A 17,668-nucleotide genomic window follows, 5' to 3' on the forward strand; every position below is an offset into this window, starting at 1 on the left:
AAGGAGGATTAAATCGTGCGTAGCTAAAGGCTGGATCGTTACCAAACCACCGGTTATGTCTAATCTAATATATGCTAGCTTCCCGTACGCCGAGAACGTAGCCAATTATCACGCGCAAACGGGCTAACTGCTCCCAAACTGCCACGGTTTGTACGGTAATGCTTTCAAGCTTCTCGTCCCGAAGTGGGTCAGTAATCAAGCGACCTAACTAGGTGCTGCTATGGATAGCATCTTTAACGGATGATTAGAGATTAACTACGCGATGCGGATGCCTTTTCCATCTGCGGTATTATTTAAAACGGTCTTTTAAACCGTTCGCCCGATGTGTTGTAAAAGTTCTACCCGTTGGTGGATAGATCCCCACATACCAATAATAAGTTACTGTGTATCGTGACATTTTGGCCAATCACAGTCAATTAGAACATTTAGGTACAAATGCAGGCTGTCGTGTTGGCCGGATTTACATAACACCTGCTTGTTTCAACTTTCAAAAATACCGCACACTGAGTACTTATAAACTCTCGAGTACATTGATAACTGATAATTATAAATTCTTTCATTATTTTCACCTACATTCGTGTTTTCAAAGTTTGAGCTTTCATTTTTACCTACCTTATTTTGCTCGTAACGCGCGTAAATGCTTGTTTGCGCCTTAATGTATGCATTTCGAATAGCTTACCATATCGAACTGGTATACTGTCTAGGAGAAAGCATTGTTATACGTGAACTATTCTGATTTAACGGATTTTGTTTTCAGTTTCTAGTAAGCAAAATGTTACTTTGCTTGTTTATAACGAAAAATTGCTGTTTAATATCATAAAACTGTAGCAAAAGCTATAAATTTACGCATATACGTCAACATACATTGAAAATCCGTGAGAAATGATTGATATGCAAAAACATTTCGTAGAAATATTATCCAAAACTGTTCAAAGATCTAAACATCCCACAGAAAAACAAATCATACTTTTTAGATCCAAAATTAAATAAAATACTTAACTTTGCAGAAAACAAACTTCTGCTGTAATAGATCAAAACAATCGTTTTAATGCGAATGACATAAGATTAACTAGCAATCAGCAGACAAACAAAAATTATGTCTTTAATTGTATTTTTTTTAATTATATTTTATAGTAAAAGTAATATCTAATATCGTGTGATATAACTACAAAAAGAGTGACACGGTGATGAATATGGTAGTGACGCCGATCTTCACACAATAAGACCGATACCAAAATCCTTTCCGGGTTTTACGACCATCCGGACAAAAGAACATAAAAAGTCAAAAAAATTACAGATCAAGTGTTCTTGTGGTTGTAGAGCTACCAAAGCAGATATTTTCTGAACAATTCCTACAACAAAAACTCAAATACATTGCAGCTTTTTACTAGTCTTGAGGATGGAATGATGATTCGCTTTATTTTGCAGAACATGAGCTTCAGGTTTAAATACAATTTACAAAAGAATTGTTGTAATCTTACCTAACGATGAGTATTTTGCTGCTCCGGTCGCGGAACCTTAGATCAATTATGGGCAGTGTTACTGTTTCAATGGCGCTGTTTTGTTTACTAGTCGCATCATCGTCGTACCGGCAAACGCCATACTTGCGTTTGCCACCGATTCGAAAGCTATTGCAGTAAAATCTCTTTCGGTGTAACGTCCTCCTACTTATCTTATATACAAACTTATCACTCGTTCGACATGCTCGACCCAGCGTGCTCAGTGTACAGCCGTCTGGTTTACCGGCAAACTCTTCCTGTAGCGCAACAGGTTGAGATCGTTGAAGTTCTGATTGATTTTCGGTACGAATATCGGAGCACCACTTGCACCGTACTGTGGCCGAGAACCGAAGTTTGATGGTGGGAACGACATTTCTCCGTTGTTCAGTGAAAATAACGGTTGCGATGGTTTTCCCTGACCAAGGACGGTGCTGTGTCCGAATGTTGATTGTTTGGTGAAAAGTCCATGATGACCGAAAGGCATATTTTGTGTGTTGAACACGCTGACCGGCGTGGAGGTTGTGGCTGCCGGTGGCAACGCAATGCTTTGTCCCGGTGGCAGCGGTTTGTACGGTACCGGTAGTACGACCGATGGATGATAGTAAGCGTTTCCGTGCAGCGTATCATAGGGAATCGTCGGCCGCAGGTGGCTCTGGGAGGCTAGATGCCCGCTTGGAATGGCCACCCCATCGATGCGAAGGATACGCGTGTTGAACTCATTGGCGTCGAGGTTTTTCAGGAAGAACCGATGGAATTTAGACGTCAGCACGTAAAGAGCCGTAGCGTCGCGGTCTGGTGTACGAAGATCGGCAGCAAACTGGATTTTCTCTTGATCTTGCACAAGGATCCTGAAAGAAGTGATCGTACCAAACGTAATTTTAGTACCAAAATTTACCGTAAAGTTAAAACTAACAACATTCCACCGATACTTACTGATGCTCGTTCGTTCGTGGGTTCCAAGATGCAACGGCCGTTTCGGACAATGGTGCATAGAAGATGGTGCCACCGCGGGGAGAGGCACCCAGTCCAATACCTTGGGAGGACTTGCGTCCTACCAGCTTCACGGGAAGATCTTTTCCAAACGGCAATGGTCCAGCACGGAGTGCAGCCGTAGTCACGGAGAAAATGCTATATTAAAAAGAACCTGATAAATCTGATCTGGATCTGAGGAGTTCTCATTCTTACCGATCAGTAGCCAAGGGCTGGAAGTACACGATGCCTGCTTCCATGTCGAACGCCAATCCTACGATACCATCCATCAGCGTAAACCGATGCTCAAGAATCGATGACTCCGCAAAGTCCGGATCGGGATACATCGCCGGATGGCTCACACGCCAGGTCAGATCTTTGCCACTGTCGTACACAACTATGCCCGGTGCAACCGTGTCCGTCATGTACACGAACACATCATCACAGTTGTTCTCCGGCCGGGACGTAGTTTCGTCCACGATCAGGTTAGTGTACAACGATTCGCGTCGCACTACCTCGGGTGGAAAGTCAATACGGCGCACCACCTGATCGGTGTGCAGATCGTACACGAGAATCTTTGGTGGGCAAGTTACCTCAAAGTCTTCGAGCGAGCGCGACACACCTGCATCCAGTGCCCACAATCGGTTGCAGGAATCGATACGCAGCCGGTACACCGACACTAGCCCTATGTCGGAGCAGTTGTACTCCTTGGTTGCGGCACGGTGGTGCGTCCAGTCGGGGTAGGCCTGCAGTACGGGTGAGTCACCGTTGTTGCCGCGCGGAATGCTCGAAACCGTCGCCGGAACGCCCGAAAAAAGGCGAGGGGTGGCAATAAAAATTCGATCGTACCCCACTTCCAGCCCGGTGGCGACGACATTTTCCGGGTTGTAGTACTCCTTGCTGCCGGCCGGATAGTCCCACGGGAAGTTGTAGTTGAGCAGGTTCCACTGCTTCACGACCTCCATCTTGTGCGACCCGTCGGCCAGGCAGGGTGCGTAAGTAAGCAGCACGCTGCTGCACAGGACCGCCACCAAACTCCAGCGATGCATTTTGAACAGCTGCAACGGAAAGAGATTGGAAGTCGATTACATCACTGGGGCTGCCAAACGTTGAACTCGCGTGACAACGAGCCCCGCGGTGTGCTTTAGCAGTGCCTGCTTGAGCTGCGCGCAAGCAAAAGGTTTTCGCATCGTATTACAAACGGGGCTATTGGTAAACTGGGTACACACTAATGGCTAGCCAAATGTCAACGGTTTCTGGTAGGCGATGTTGAGAGCGAATACTTTCAGTTTTGTTTAACTTTTTTTCTAATAACAGTTTAATGAAGCTGTGCTTTGCCAAGTAAATGGAGGACCTTAGGACGATTTTATATTATAAATAAAAAAAAAGAATACCTCGTTGGTATGTATTCAAAGCCAACAAATGGAAATGGAATTTATTAAATATGGAAAACCTAAACACAAATGAAACTATTTCGATTATTTGCATAACATTCACGACCTGATTCGTTGGGTACACGGTCAATCTCATATGAATTATTAATACGTAAAATTATCAAGAAGCGAACGAATCATTCGATTACCTAACTCTCTTGTAACGTCATTTAAAAAGAAAAACAAGCTTAAGCTACATTTTATAATCCATTGTTGTGTAAAATAATGTACAATGCTTCGCTACGTATGCACAACCATCCACTACCGATGGCTAGCAGATGGTTGCTGTTGACAATTGGCAGGTTCGTGCCTGCGCACACTAGATGAAGCAACGGAAGACAAAATTGTGTATTTGCAGCTTTTTCTTTCCTTGACCCGCACATTGCAAAAAAAAACCCGGTCAAAACATACGCCTACGAGCGTATTTTGGGGCGGATATGACTCCATCCAATTATTGCCCATTTCATTACAGCGTCGTATCGTCCACAATAACTTCTCCATATTTAGGGGGATGTGATGGAAAAAGGAGAATAATCTTATGCAATCGCACGATTGCACCAATCGATACGCTTTTGTTCATTGGACTTCGCGATAAAGGAGATAATGACTTTAAAAAACAGGACTCTTTCAAGTGGAGCGTTTGTGTGTCATTAAAATTTGGCAATGCAAATTAACTAAAAACAAGTTCCCAAGCTCGTTAAATCACACCATAGGAAGATGTAACAAGCTTTATGATTCATTGTTCTCATCGGAACCGGTCACGTAACGTCGTAACGTGGTAAGGAAGTGCTAAAACGCCAATAACGTTAGATTTAAATGCCTTCACTGCTAGGGCAAGGAGAAAATCGTACAATGTCAAACCAAACGGGTGAAAAGAAAACCACGGAAACATCGGAAACTCCAAACGGCACCAACCATATCCGGCACTGAATGAAGTCAGACCAAACAACATGGTAACAAGGCGAAAATCCCACACGCGCTTCGCTAATTAAGTCTCCCGAGTGTGTCTCTTTCGCTCGCTCCAAACCAGCGCCTCAATTCATTGCCGACCTCGGTCATCAGACCCGGAGGCTCGAAGACCCAGGCGGGTTTCACGCTTAAAGACAACCTTACAACACCCGAATTGCGGCAGGTTGAAGCATTAGTATCGATGTAAACTCTATTCGCACACCAACCGAGAACACTTTATTAAAGGAACAACTTCAATTTCCCAACCGGGTCGCAACCGACCGTCCACCAGATTGGCGTGAAAAATGGACCCCGAAATGACTCTATTTACACAATATGCATGTAGTGCACATTTTCTCGCTCTAACCCCCCTTGGTACAATGTGGCGCGAAGAGATTCCCATGACGATTGTCGATCGTACGGCGTGTCTCATTTAGCGACCCGTGTCATTTGCTCCATTGTTCGATCCGGCGTTGCCAGCGCACGATGAGCCGCATCGGCCTAGATCACTCTCCACATCGGAATTCGTCACACCTTTCATATACCACGGTATGCACACATCCACACACACACACATACGGACACAATTCACATGCGAACGGATCATAAGCGGAGCATTACGCAAACGTGCCATCCTACGGTAAGCTACTTAACGATCACACTCAAGGCCACCGCACGCAATGTACCGGAGTCCGGAATGGAGCGGTTCTTCCCAAAAATGGACTGGACCACTCCACTCGAACGGGTCGTCCCCTAACGGGACACGTTCCCGAAGGAGACACACCACATTCTGGGCCGATCGGCAATTAGCGCAATTCCCGAGAAGCCCACCAGCCAGAGTTTGAAGGGAGATCCGGCAGCGCACGAGAAAACCGACCACCACTGACACAGAATGCACGCGCGGTTCGGGTGGGCTCGCCCTGCAAGGGTTCGGTTGTCCCGTGCTCGCGCACGGTGGTCACCATCTGGACCGGTTGCACTCGGTTGGGCCCCCAGATGCATTCGTGCTTGCCTTCGCCACTGCACCGTTCATGGGCACCTTTCACTTTCCGCGATTCTGGTTCTAAGGACACACTGGCACAACTTACATTGTCTCTTGCTTTGCTGCTGCTTAAACACTGCGAGGCGGCCCGCAACAATGGGGAGCACGACACCGCACAACACCTTGGCCAACCCAACGGGGAAATGGATACAGGCGCACACACTCCAAACCACCAAAGCCGGAACGGACCGCTGCAAATGTGTCTGCACCGATTCGCAACCGAACGGCAACTGTGATCGTGCGCCGTTTGTCGAGGCTCTTTTGATGCGTTGCTGAGCGACCGAAGCCGGGCAGCAACGCTACGAAATGAACCGGACGGTTCGTCGGTGTACTCCTTCCATCTTGGCGGCGCGACCACTGCTGGTGACGTAGCATGGGAACGTTTTGCACAGCAACCACCAACACGGCAACGACGTCCTTTGCCCCCAAATGCCTTTTCGTCCTTAGCGCGTGCCGGTTGAAAAACCGACAGCCACAAAAATGGTTTGGGAAGGTTTCGTTTTAGCACGATTGTTACCAATCTAACAAATGTCAAAGTGTGTTATCGGTTTGATCTACGGACAGGTTAGCAATCCATCATTGTTTTATTCGGGGCAATTTTAGGTGTAACGACAAGAAATGGGAAAAGGAGCCGTGTTACGTAATGCTATGCATTTTCTACTGAATTAAAAGTTAATATTTCTATTGGCAGCTGTGTTTTCTTTGAAATTCTTTAAATTAATCGTCATTATTTCATTAGTCACTCCCAACGATCAGAAGATACAAACAAAAGAGTATTGGGTGAATCAGATTCAGATTCAGGAATAATTTCTACTCTTAAGACTGACAAATCCTCACATAGTTACGAATTCTCGAAGATTCATGAGACCCTATCTAAGTTATTCAACGAATTATACGCTACGGACATAAAAAAGGCGTAAAACATGATTCATTAATCTTTGAGGACTCACGAATCTACGGCTATTCATGAATCTTTGAAGATTCATGACTCCATGAGGATTCGAGAGTCGATTAGTATTTGTGAGTCTATGAGGATTCATGAATGTTTTGAGAGTTTATTCATAATTTACGCGATTCATTAGCAACGATTCATATGAAGGGCTCTTCTAAAATTGATTCATAAAACATAACATCTTTTCACAATCTTTTGTGTTCGAAGTGAAGTTTTCCTTTCTTATTATTCAGTTTTCATACTACAGTCCGATTATTTACTCTAATACCTTTTTAATTTGATAATATTATTCATTTTACCCATTATTATTGAGGAACATTTCTATCATAAACATTATTTGCTAATCTTTGCGGCAAAAGTTTATTAAAATTGGTTTTTAAAATTTTTCATGGTTTCTTTGTAATTTAATATTTCGTGACAATATTGCAAGGAGCGTTAAAAACGTTAATTCTCTTTCATGTAATAAAAAAAAATAATAATTGAAACAAGAAATGGAACTGTTTATTCACCAAATACTTTATGTAAAATAAAATTATTTTTTAAATATTCTTGTCTCATCGCTCACTTAAACTGGCATAATATCGTAACGGAATTGAAATCTCCATCACTGCGGATACGTTCGATTGTGGCCGTGTTGTTTTATTCATCATTTAATTAATCACATCAAAATAAAACAATTTTATTTCAGTCCCTCCATTGCTGATACCTGCGATGATTTACAATAACAGGGTAATAAATGCTTCATGACCTTACTTTGACGTTGGCTCGGATTGCATTGTTGCTTCCTGTTTCTTTCTAAAGTCATTTGTTGTAGGTGTAATTTGTTGTTTCTATTACCTTGCTTTATTTTGATAGCGATAATGGTAAAAACATTTAAATTTTTTAAAACATGTACAATAACATAAGCTTACTAAACTGCATCAGCTTGGACTGTGCAGCTCAATGCTTGATAGCTTGGTTTAGGGGATGATATTATTTTATACACCCATTTTACTATAATTCAATGTATTATTTGTTTTTTGTTTCGTAAATAGAGAAAAAATCTATTTACGTTAAATAGTAATAAATTTGACAATATACTTCTCTTTTATTTCATCGTACGTGAACTCTTATGTCCAGTCCTTCAGTCTAGTTCAAACGGTCTTCACCCATTTTCCCACGAGTTGCACCGTTCCCACACCCAAGACACGAACACCGTACCCATTTGAACGATAGCTCAATTTGGGTCCGTGCCTTTAAAGCACCTTCTCTTGATATTTGACATTTCAACGGCACTGCGGCCGTGCGCCAAAATTCGTCTTACATCGAAGCGAGCACCATAAAAAAAGCGGGACTATATAAATCACACTAATAATCGCCTAGTAACCAAATTTGACAGGCACGTGGCTGATGAAGAATTAGAATATTTTTTTTGTGGGGCGCGTGTCTCGCCATGTTCGATACAACAGTAAAAAAAAGGAAGGAGGTCCCGTCGTGATTGGGATAGAACCGAAATAAATAAATGTTTAGTCAGTCAGCCGTTACGTTCACGGTGCCGAGGCTTCTATCGACGACCACGAGTCTACGGCAGGTACTAGCGCGATCTGTTGCTGATCGTTCACTCTCACTCGCCGTCCATGTTTAAAATATTTTTTCGCATTCGTTGATATCTTACGAAACAGGTCACGCTACACCTTCTGGCAGAGCAGGCTAGCGATCGAACATACTTGACAACAACCTAGCGTTTTTTTTTTCTCCATCTCACATACAAATTCTTGCTCTTGTGGCGACCTTCGGTTGCACCAAAAGTACTCCCCTTTCAGACGTTTAGTAGTTATACTTAACTCAACAAATAAATAATCATGACAATATGAAAGACCAAAAAAAATACACTACCCAATCAAAGTCTGCGTATGATCTTGGTCTTCGTCACTTAAAGGTTTGACCTCGGTCCACCATAACCCGGCGGGCTTACACTGCATCAATCAATGCTTTTTCGGAATATTTTTAACTTATCCTCCGCACTTTTTTTACTGTGCCACCCCAAAAACAGACCGCAAGACAGACACGTGCAGACCAAAAAGGAAAACTGCATTTACTTGCTTTTATTGCCAAACCTGTTTCCGTTTTGCTATCGGTTCGCTTTCGATGGAGAGATTTTGCCCTGAAAATAAAAGAGTGTCCCTAGCGGTGGTGTGTGCATTTCGCACTGAACGCCACGCCAAGGACCGGTGCGACGGGTCATAGCGCCTTCACTATACATATTTTATACATTCATGTATATTCCTTTCTTTCGTCATTTTTTTTTTGCGGCCCTTCCAGGAGACCCGGATTGTGAGCTGGATTATTTTACATAACACCCCGATACCACTGATTTCTGCACCGAACTTTGCACGCATAAACTGACCCTGCTGCGCCATGATCTGCACTGTAATCTACAACCGGTCAGCAAAACCCTGTGCCCTGCATGTCAACGCTACATTGTTCACCGTTCCTGTGCGAAGGGTTTTTTAGTGGGAGGAATGAATTACAAGCGTCTTTTAGCTACGGGGCCATTTGCCGCCGTGATAAGTGGACGGTTTGCAATTAAAACTGCACGTACTCGAGCTCTTTGCGAAGGTTAATATAACCCAATTTGTTTCGTAGCTTACAGGCAGGTCTCACTCGCACCTTAGTTCACAGCCCCAGGCAGGTCGCTTACTTGTTGGTAAGCGTCACAAGATGTTTAATGCACTTATTGTTTATTGTTCGTGTGTCTAGATCCAATATCCATGTTGGCCAATTTGTTAGAATGTTTGATTTGTTAGGGGACCTTCTTTGAAGTTGATATGTCTAGAAGGTGATAATTATTTTTCAGCCTTGAATGGAACATTAATTTTAGTAAAGGAAAATTGAACATCATTAAAACATCAACTTACTGGTGCATATTTAGGTGAGCTTACAGAACCACAGTAAAGACACAAAAGGGTAGCTTGCAAGATTATATCCCACAAATATACAGCTCCGTAAGTTCCGGAGGCTAAGTTTCTTTAACTCAATCATAAAACGTTTGAGATCATGCCTTCTCAGCCGATCCTTTCCACTAACTTCTCGTCCACTTCAAGGTTCATGCATTTCAGAGGTTCCTCAGGGAATCGATCTGCAACTGCTTCTTTTCATCCTGTCGATGTCTGTAGGCCTGTGTTGATCACGCCTTCTATACGCAGACGACGCAACATTATGTCAGCTAGTGAAACACTGTGGACAACTGCGAGAGATTACAGCAAGTTGTGAAAGTTTTCAACGCGTGGTGCGTCCAGAATTTATTTATCATTTTGTATGTAAAAGTGCTTTGCGTTGGCTTTCACTCAATCACGTTCGCCTTGAAGGCACAAGTGTCACAGATAAATGTAACCAATGTCTCCAGTACCATTCCGATATCTCCAGAACAATTAAGCTAGCAGTATTGATTTACTTTTCTCTGGTTAACATAATAAGTTCAGTTGAAAATATAATTAAGACTTTATGACATTCGGATTACTATTTAAGTCAAATATCTGTATTGTTATTGTTATATTGTCTAAAGCCCTCAATTTAGACGACCCAGAAAAAGTTCACGCGATACGTCATCAGAATCCTACAATCCTACGTTCTCTCTTTCTGCACCTGTAATCCAGGTCAGACAAAGCAGGCTCCTTTATATTATGTTACGCACTGTATTTTATTTTAAATTATGCACAATAATTTTATTATTTTACTTCAGTATACGAAGCGCAGACTGCTCATCTCGCGCCGTATTGATAATTGCTCGTCAGGGACATTGTTTAGCAATAGTTATTTACATTGCAATCGCATTTTCACAACAAATTTTACTACTTTATACACAAATATTATTCCCACATTTTGCACTCAAATGCCTTTCCCTGGTACCGAATCCACTTGCACGCATAATCGATGTACAACGTTTCCCTTCCATTGGGCAAGCTTAGGCTTAAAAAAACACCTAATCCTAACTGACAACTGTTAAAATTGTACATTCGAACCTTCTCTTCTCATCACTTCCGCCTGCAGGGCAATGGCGCACACTGAATAATTCATGTGTACTACCAACATTGGAGCATTGGGTAATACTTTGCAAAACAGATTTCCTACAACCGATTGATAGCGAGGGGGGGGGGGGTGGCCAAGCCTTCAACATTGAATGGCTCGGGTGGGCGTACGTCAAGATTTTCCGCACCTTAAACATAGGTACCGCACTCCGCCACAAGACATCAGTACCCATTTTGTTCCAACGGCGGTGCTTATCGAGCGGAATTTGCGTTTCGCAGTTTTCCGCACTAAGTCCGGCCGGAAATCGACGAGGTTCCCTTGCTGGCACTAATTACTGCACACGCTGCCCCAATGCCTCCTAAACCGTTGACAACGCGTTCCATCAACCAATGTGCGCGCGTGTGTTTATGAGTACAAATGGATCAAACACAGGCGGCTAGCCACAATCAAATTGGACCTTCTTTTTAAAAGCCCCCTCTCTTTGGTAAGGTAAGTCCGCACATTGGAATGTAAGCGAGTTCGCGGGTTCCCTCTCTCCGTATTGTTCATCACAAACGGAACAACATTCGTCCGAATAATAGTAACACAAAAAAAAACCAAACATTTACACTCCACACCACAGGCCTCTAGGCCTCTCCGAAGGCATCAGCAGCAACAACAACAAAAAAAAGCCAACGCACCATATCTTGGCTACAAGTTCCTTACAAGCAGACCGATCGCGGGCGCGCACGCGCACGCTCAAGTAAGCCTTCGATCGGTTGCACAAGGTTACTAACTTCCTTTCACATGGCACGCGCCAAATTCCTCCACCATCCCTTTCCATTCTACCCCAAGCCTCACCCGCCCCCTTTTTTTACAGAAGGAACCGATCGAGCAGATTGTCTCGCCATCGATAGCGCCGCTTCGCCCGATAGTATAACACCTCGCCGATGAAAGCGATCAGTGCGAGGATCAGCCCAGCAGCCCCCAAATAAAACGCACCCTCTATGTGATCCAACCGCAGAATGGTCTGTCCTTCTCCGTTCTTCTCCCCACCGCCGCCGGTCCCATCCTCCTCATCCTGATCGATGCGGATCTTTTCGCTCTCCTTCTGCCATTTGCCCAGCAGCCCCGACTCGCTGATCCGCCGGATGAGCTCGTTTATTTTCGGCAGCAGATGGAAGTCCTTCTTCGCCAGCATGCTCACCGAGTAGGTGTAGATGTTTTCGACCTTCGGAAAGCAATACAGCTCCGCCTCACCGATCGCCCGGCTGTTGCTCGAGTGGGCACGACTCATTGCGATCGCGATCGTACGTTCGATCCGCAGCCGGCCGAGACATTCGTCCAGGTTTTTGCACACCCGATAGTTAGCGGCAATGTGGCGCGAGTTTGCATCCGGTTTGTCGAACTGGCCGAGTGTATTTTCGGCTCCCGCAAACCCAAACCCGGCCTGGATCGCTTGCTGGATGGTGGCGATTTGGGGCTCGAACCGGGGGCGCGTTAACACCGAGATCAGGAAGCTGTGGTAGGCCGCGTTCCAGTGCAAACCGTAAAACATGTACCCGATCAGGAAGAGCCGTATGGAGACGCGCCGTGGCCAGTAGTGTGCGTACACGCTCAGCGAGAACGCTAGTGACTGCAGCAGCATCCACGTATAATTGACCCGATACAACCGTTCGACGTAATTGAAGCGATACAGCAGTGCGGCCGCGGCAAAGATGATCCCGATCGCGATCAACCACGTCCACACGTTGAAGATGATAAACACGTTCAGCCATTTGGGTGCGTGCCGTGCCGTCGGCACGCACCACGTCAGGTCGTCCTGGTAGTACGGTATGGTGGCCGACAGCAGCTTGCGACTGATCGGGTTCTCGTGCAACCCGCCGACCATCAGATCGGTGCGGCGCTGCAGCACATCCGCGTACAAACCCGTCTGGTTGTCGGCCGTGATGCGGGCCGTGGTAAGTGCCGATTCGATTACGCTAAATACCGGTACCAGCCGCATCCGGGCAGTAATAGCGTCCAGCATTAGCACCTCCAGCCCCTTCTCGATGTGGCTCGCATTCCCCACCACGAACGGTTCCCAGATGCTGGTCGACACCTTGAGCGGACAGTAGTGGTAGTACTTCGGTATCTTTGGCCCATAGTCGGAGAAGTAGTGCCGCTCGCGGTACACCCACGCGGCCCGCACGTTGTGCTCCGGGTCGGCCTCCTGCAACGCGTACTCACACTCGTCGACCAGCCGCAACCGGTCGATATTGTCCGCACAGCCACCGCTCTCGTACGGGAACCAGGTCCACACCTCCAGCACGGACGTATTGTACCGCTGCACCATCACGTTCACGTTCAGCACCGAATGGTCGAACAGCTCCTGCAGCACATTGCGCACCTCGATCTCGAACACGAGCGGCGTTAGTTCGGCCGTAAACACAACCACCACCTGTGCGAGCGGGTTCCACGTCGGCAGCCGGCGCAGCTGCCGTATCGGGGCGGCCAGCGCGGACGAGTCCGCTATCAGCATCAGATAGTTCTTTGCCTTCTCCGTCACGTGCGATGCGTTCCAGTGCGGTCGGCTCGCGTCCTTCACCATCACGCCCAGCTCGTGGCGCGGATCTTCGTTGAACGAGCGCAGAATGTGCTGCTGGAAAGCGGACGCATCCGGTTTGATGTTGATGATCGCCAGCGAACCCTTCATGGCGCGTTCCGAGCGAAAGTACTTCTCGCACAGCCGCCTAATGCAGGGCACTACCGAAAGCAGCTGCTCGTGGTCGGACTCGTCCATCGGTATTTCGCCGATGGTTTGTGGTGCCGTCGCCAGCACCAGCAGCACTACTGCAAGCGAAACACTCACCATTCCGTTGCATTCCGTGACTGAGCTGGCGAGGATGCGACCCCGAAACGTCCAGCGACCGGCTTGGCGTATGGCCTGGGCGTATTTATACCACACGGGAACGCTCAAAACAAACCCATCCGGACCGATTACGGTGTGAATTATTAACAGACAAAGCCCGCCGGCCCGCGGATGCAACGCGGTGCGAGGGTACAATTATTGTTATTGATTTATCATAACGACACGCCGATTAGAATCGGTCCTAATGCGGACACGGATCATTACAGATGGTACGGCGATAGGACGAAACGAAACGGTCGTCAGCGCTGGACGATAAATCCACACACGACATTAGCCTTTCAGCAAACGATCAGCTCGGAATTCGTTTCGGGATTCGTCTGTAGTCCCGCTACATTGAAGGTGTCACATTACTGCACCCCCACTGCCGGTGAGTGGTGGTTTGCGGCCAGTGCAAGAATCATGCCGTACGGGGGACACTCACAAAACCTTCCCAAAACGCACCCGAGACCGTGTTTGCTACCAAAGGATCAGGTTCCGTATTCCAAGGTCGTTCGGCCCAAAAATAACACAAGAAACCTGTGCGCACCTGCACGTAAGCCAATTACCAGAGAGTTAGCTACACCGCCGAGTTTACCGTATGTGGACCGTACACAAACCAGTTTGTCATTTTGATTAAAAGCACTCCATCTAGATGCGGTACACAAATAGATTGTGTTCAGCCCTGGGAACAATAACGATTCTTAGCGGTATTAAGCATGGATTACAGCAGCTGTTGTAACATCATATAATATCATCGCAATAAAGGATTACTTATGGGTTTGTATGGCCATTTTACCGAAGAAATAACAAAATTACTACCAGAAGCACACCGCTTCTGCTTCCCCGTAAAAGAACGATTAGGTCGCGTTCGTACACATTCTACCTCCGGACCGATTCGTACCTTCATTAAGTGTGACTTTAACCTCGTTTCATGCCGTTTCATTTAGCACTCCCTCGGCGTTGTGTTTGAAATGTGGCCGCGCGCGATTGTCGCCTTCTTTTTTACGTTATCCCTCGCTTGCACGAGGCGGACATGCAACAACACAAAAAATCAACCCATGGCACATGCAATGTAAACCTCAACAACGAATGGAAAAAAAACATCCACAACGCAGCGATCGTTATCTAATTGGAAAGTGAATGTGAAATTTGATCCCTCGTTTGAGCCATCTATTTTTTGCTTATAATTTAACATTGAAATTTGATAATACTTTGTGTCAGTTTACAGCGAGATGGAAAACATAGCTTTAACTGGTAGAAAGAAATGCCATGCCTCTAGTTGAAAATGGATTCCAGAAGGCCACAATATCAAAAGAACTTCTCGAACAAGTTCTCTCTACTGTAGACTCTCAAAGGGAATAAGTCTTATATCGTCAGGTCCTTTGTACCTCGAGAACTCGAACATTCAAAAAACATCGAACAAAAAGTTCTTGCCTTTTTACAACAGATAGGGTTGATAAAGTTGAACAGAGTGGAAATACGAAGATCGAGAACTCATTTTTCTCCACCTGGAGATTAAAGTAACCAAGCTGCCAAGATGGAGAATGTTGTTTTAAAGTGACCACCGAAAAGGTGCAGTTGAAAGTGCTGGTAAAATGGTTCTTTTTAGCGGCTTTGTGTTTTGGTAGTCGGCATAGGTGTTGGATAACCTAGTTGCGTCCTCAACGACGGAAACAAGTTCGGACGATAAGCTCTCCCAACATTACCCCCAAGAAAGAACTTCTACGGTTGGCGGTCAGTATGGGTGATATGGGCAGTAGGCCACAAAATGTCTTTCCATCCTTTCCATGAAGAAGTATCAATTCATATTTCTTATGCCCTGCCATCTTCATCAAGACGTTGCACGCGAAGAAAGATGAGGCTCTGTGGTATGACCCACTTTCGGTCCATTATGCCAAGAGATGACTGAAGACGATTAACTGGTTAAAGGTAAAACATTTACAACCGTTCCACAGACAACCGTTCCAATGTCCGATGTGCAATCTAAAATACTTCCAAGGCCATAACGGAAGCCCAATTGACTGGCAAGGTCACGAACAATCTGCTCCAAACATTTATTTATTTCATGGATCTTTGCTCATCTGCTGTTACAGTTTGCGGGGCACGATTCTAGGCCAATTCATTGCCAATGGAACGCAACAGCAACTCATAATGAATTATTTTTTAACCAGTCCCACCGAAAACGCAGTAGAACCTTCTTGATTGTTAAACCTGATTTGGCTACTGTTTGCGTTTCAGTCTGAGAAACGATCGTTTTCACACCGCAGTTTTTGTCCTCATCCTTGTCCCATTTCATCAACCCACGGCCACCATCCGATTTTGGATTTCTATTTTTCCCAACCTTGAATTGCACCCTGTAATGGAATGTTTGTTGTAAACTTTCCCTCCCCAAAACTCTTACAAAAACACTGCCGATGTTAACTTACAAAGCCATTTAAAGCACCATCGCAATACGGCTACCGTTTAAGCGGGTTGCGTTACAAATATAGTCCACTGGCAGCACAACACTTAACCTCTGTACATTCGCCACGATCATAATGCCTTTCAAAATGGAGCAAAGACAACATCACTAAACATCCAAATTAAAAAAACAGACCGTAAACTTTTGACCACAATTAGCCGTGCGCCACACGGTGATAGTGCTATAAATTCACCCTCCTGCCTCCCCCAATAAAACACTCCAACATGATTCCCAGGAATGGCACACGTACCACGCCGCCCCTCCCGCTTTTGTGCCATTCCTTTATAGTGCCACCGGGCTACATATCGTGCAAGGGGCGCGCGCGCCCGCTAACGCAATTAACTAGCCCACTCCTAATGGCACTTTTTTGCGAACTAACGCTACCGGTCATGGCTGTAAAGCATGCCACCGCCTTAAACCGCCCGGTTCTACCATTGCGAAGCAATAAATAAAATACATCTATTTTAATCAATCGCAATCAAATGGCTCGCGTTCTTCTTGGGAGATCAAAATGTCTCCCAGTGCGATCCGCAAGCGATCGAGCTTCCGGACCTGTAATCCATCCATCAATACTTGAAGGTACACGCCCGTATGTGGCTTTGTGGCAAGCCTAAGAATAGACCCCGTGTGCCTAGAACGTGGCATTTCGTTTAACCTTGATCACCAAACGAAACCGCTTGTCCGTGCATAAAAAAAGCCCCGCCACCGGTACCTTTACTTGAAAGGTTTAGAACTTAACCGAAAGACTGAGCCCGCCAGTCGGGTTGCCAACCGGGTTGCATAAGAAGTGGGAGAGATAGAATAATTGTACACACGATTCACTCCGAAGGCTCTGGAGTGCTGTGGCGTGACCGGTGCCTTACATTGTCGCTTACCCGATTGGTCGCTTTTGTACGCGGATCGGTTTAAACAGAAAAGCAGTTTACACTGTTATTTCCTTCGTCATTCTTAGCCAGTCCTTGGAACAAAGTATCATGATCACCTAGTGGCGCACTAGTGAAGGACAAGCCCGGCCCGTTAAGCAATCCCGTTCTTGTGCCGTAAGTTGATCCTTGAGTCCGAACCGTAATATATTAGCCGATCGATAATGGTACTTTTGCTGTGGATCAATTATTTGGACGGCTGTTTTGATAGTCGGCCAACTTCCCAGCCAACTGCAACTACACTGTGCAGTTGAAACAGGTATACATGCTCCAAACATCAATAAACAATGATAAATGTGTTCGCCCCGGTTTCCCATTTCCCAAACTGCGGCAGCTAATCAGCCACTTTCCCCAAGGCCGTCATAAAATTATTATTTGAGAAAACAACGAAATAATCGAAACCTCCCGCTGCCGGTTTCGATACTTCGGGTCTTAAACACAACAACAGATTTATGGCGTTTGTTTCATCACCATTAGCTTCGCGCAATACTATTTCAAACTTTGAGTTAGTGCGGTTTGGCAAGCGAACGATATGGACGAGGTGGGAAAATGTTCATCCCCAGC

The 17,668-nt window shown here is 45.6% G+C and overlaps 2 protein-coding genes across 2 annotated transcripts; both read right to left on the reverse strand.

Annotated features, from left to right (window-relative positions):
* Nucleotides 1–1,719: 1,719 nt before the first annotated feature.
* On the reverse strand, nt 1,720–3,520 carry LOC128708793 (major royal jelly protein 1-like). Its single transcript, XM_053803774.1, has 3 exons — nt 2,685–3,520; nt 2,433–2,627; nt 1,720–2,347 (listed from the first exon to the last, which is right to left on the reverse strand). Exons 1-3 carry the CDS (start codon nt 3,515–3,517, stop codon nt 1,720–1,722), a joined length of 1,656 nt encoding a protein of 551 aa, XP_053659749.1. The 5' UTR covers nt 3,518–3,520.
* Nucleotides 3,521–11,704: 8,184 nt separating this feature from the next.
* On the reverse strand, nt 11,705–13,684 carry LOC128716030 (uncharacterized). Its single transcript, XM_053810957.1, has one exon. It carries the CDS (start codon nt 13,682–13,684, stop codon nt 11,705–11,707), a length of 1,980 nt encoding a protein of 659 aa, XP_053666932.1.
* Between the last annotated feature and the right edge of the window lie 3,984 nt (nt 13,685–17,668).

Source organism: Anopheles marshallii, chromosome 2 (assembly GCF_943734725.1).
Source record: "Anopheles marshallii chromosome 2, idAnoMarsDA_429_01, whole genome shotgun sequence".
In the NCBI taxonomy this organism is placed as follows: Eukaryota; Metazoa; Arthropoda; class Insecta; order Diptera; family Culicidae; genus Anopheles; species Anopheles marshallii.

What these genes read in the sequence shown, in the direction of transcription:
- LOC128708793 (XM_053803774.1), bottom strand. Translation starts at nt 3,517, where the DNA reads ATGCATCGCTGGAGTTTGGTGGCGGTCCTGTGCAGCAGCGTGCTGCTT. An exon ending in CAGCCCTTGGCTACTGATCG is followed by an intron (nt 2,628 to 2,684) that starts GTAAGAATGAGA and finishes TTTTTAATATAG; the next exon opens with CATTTTCTCCGTGACTACGG. An exon ending in CCACGAACGAACGAGCATCA is followed by an intron (nt 2,348 to 2,432) that starts GTAAGTATCGGT and finishes CACTTCTTTCAG; the next exon opens with GATCCTTGTGCAAGATCAAG.
- LOC128716030 (XM_053810957.1), bottom strand. Translation starts at nt 13,684, where the DNA reads ATGGTGAGTGTTTCGCTTGCAGTAGTGCTGCTGGTGCTGGCGACGGCA.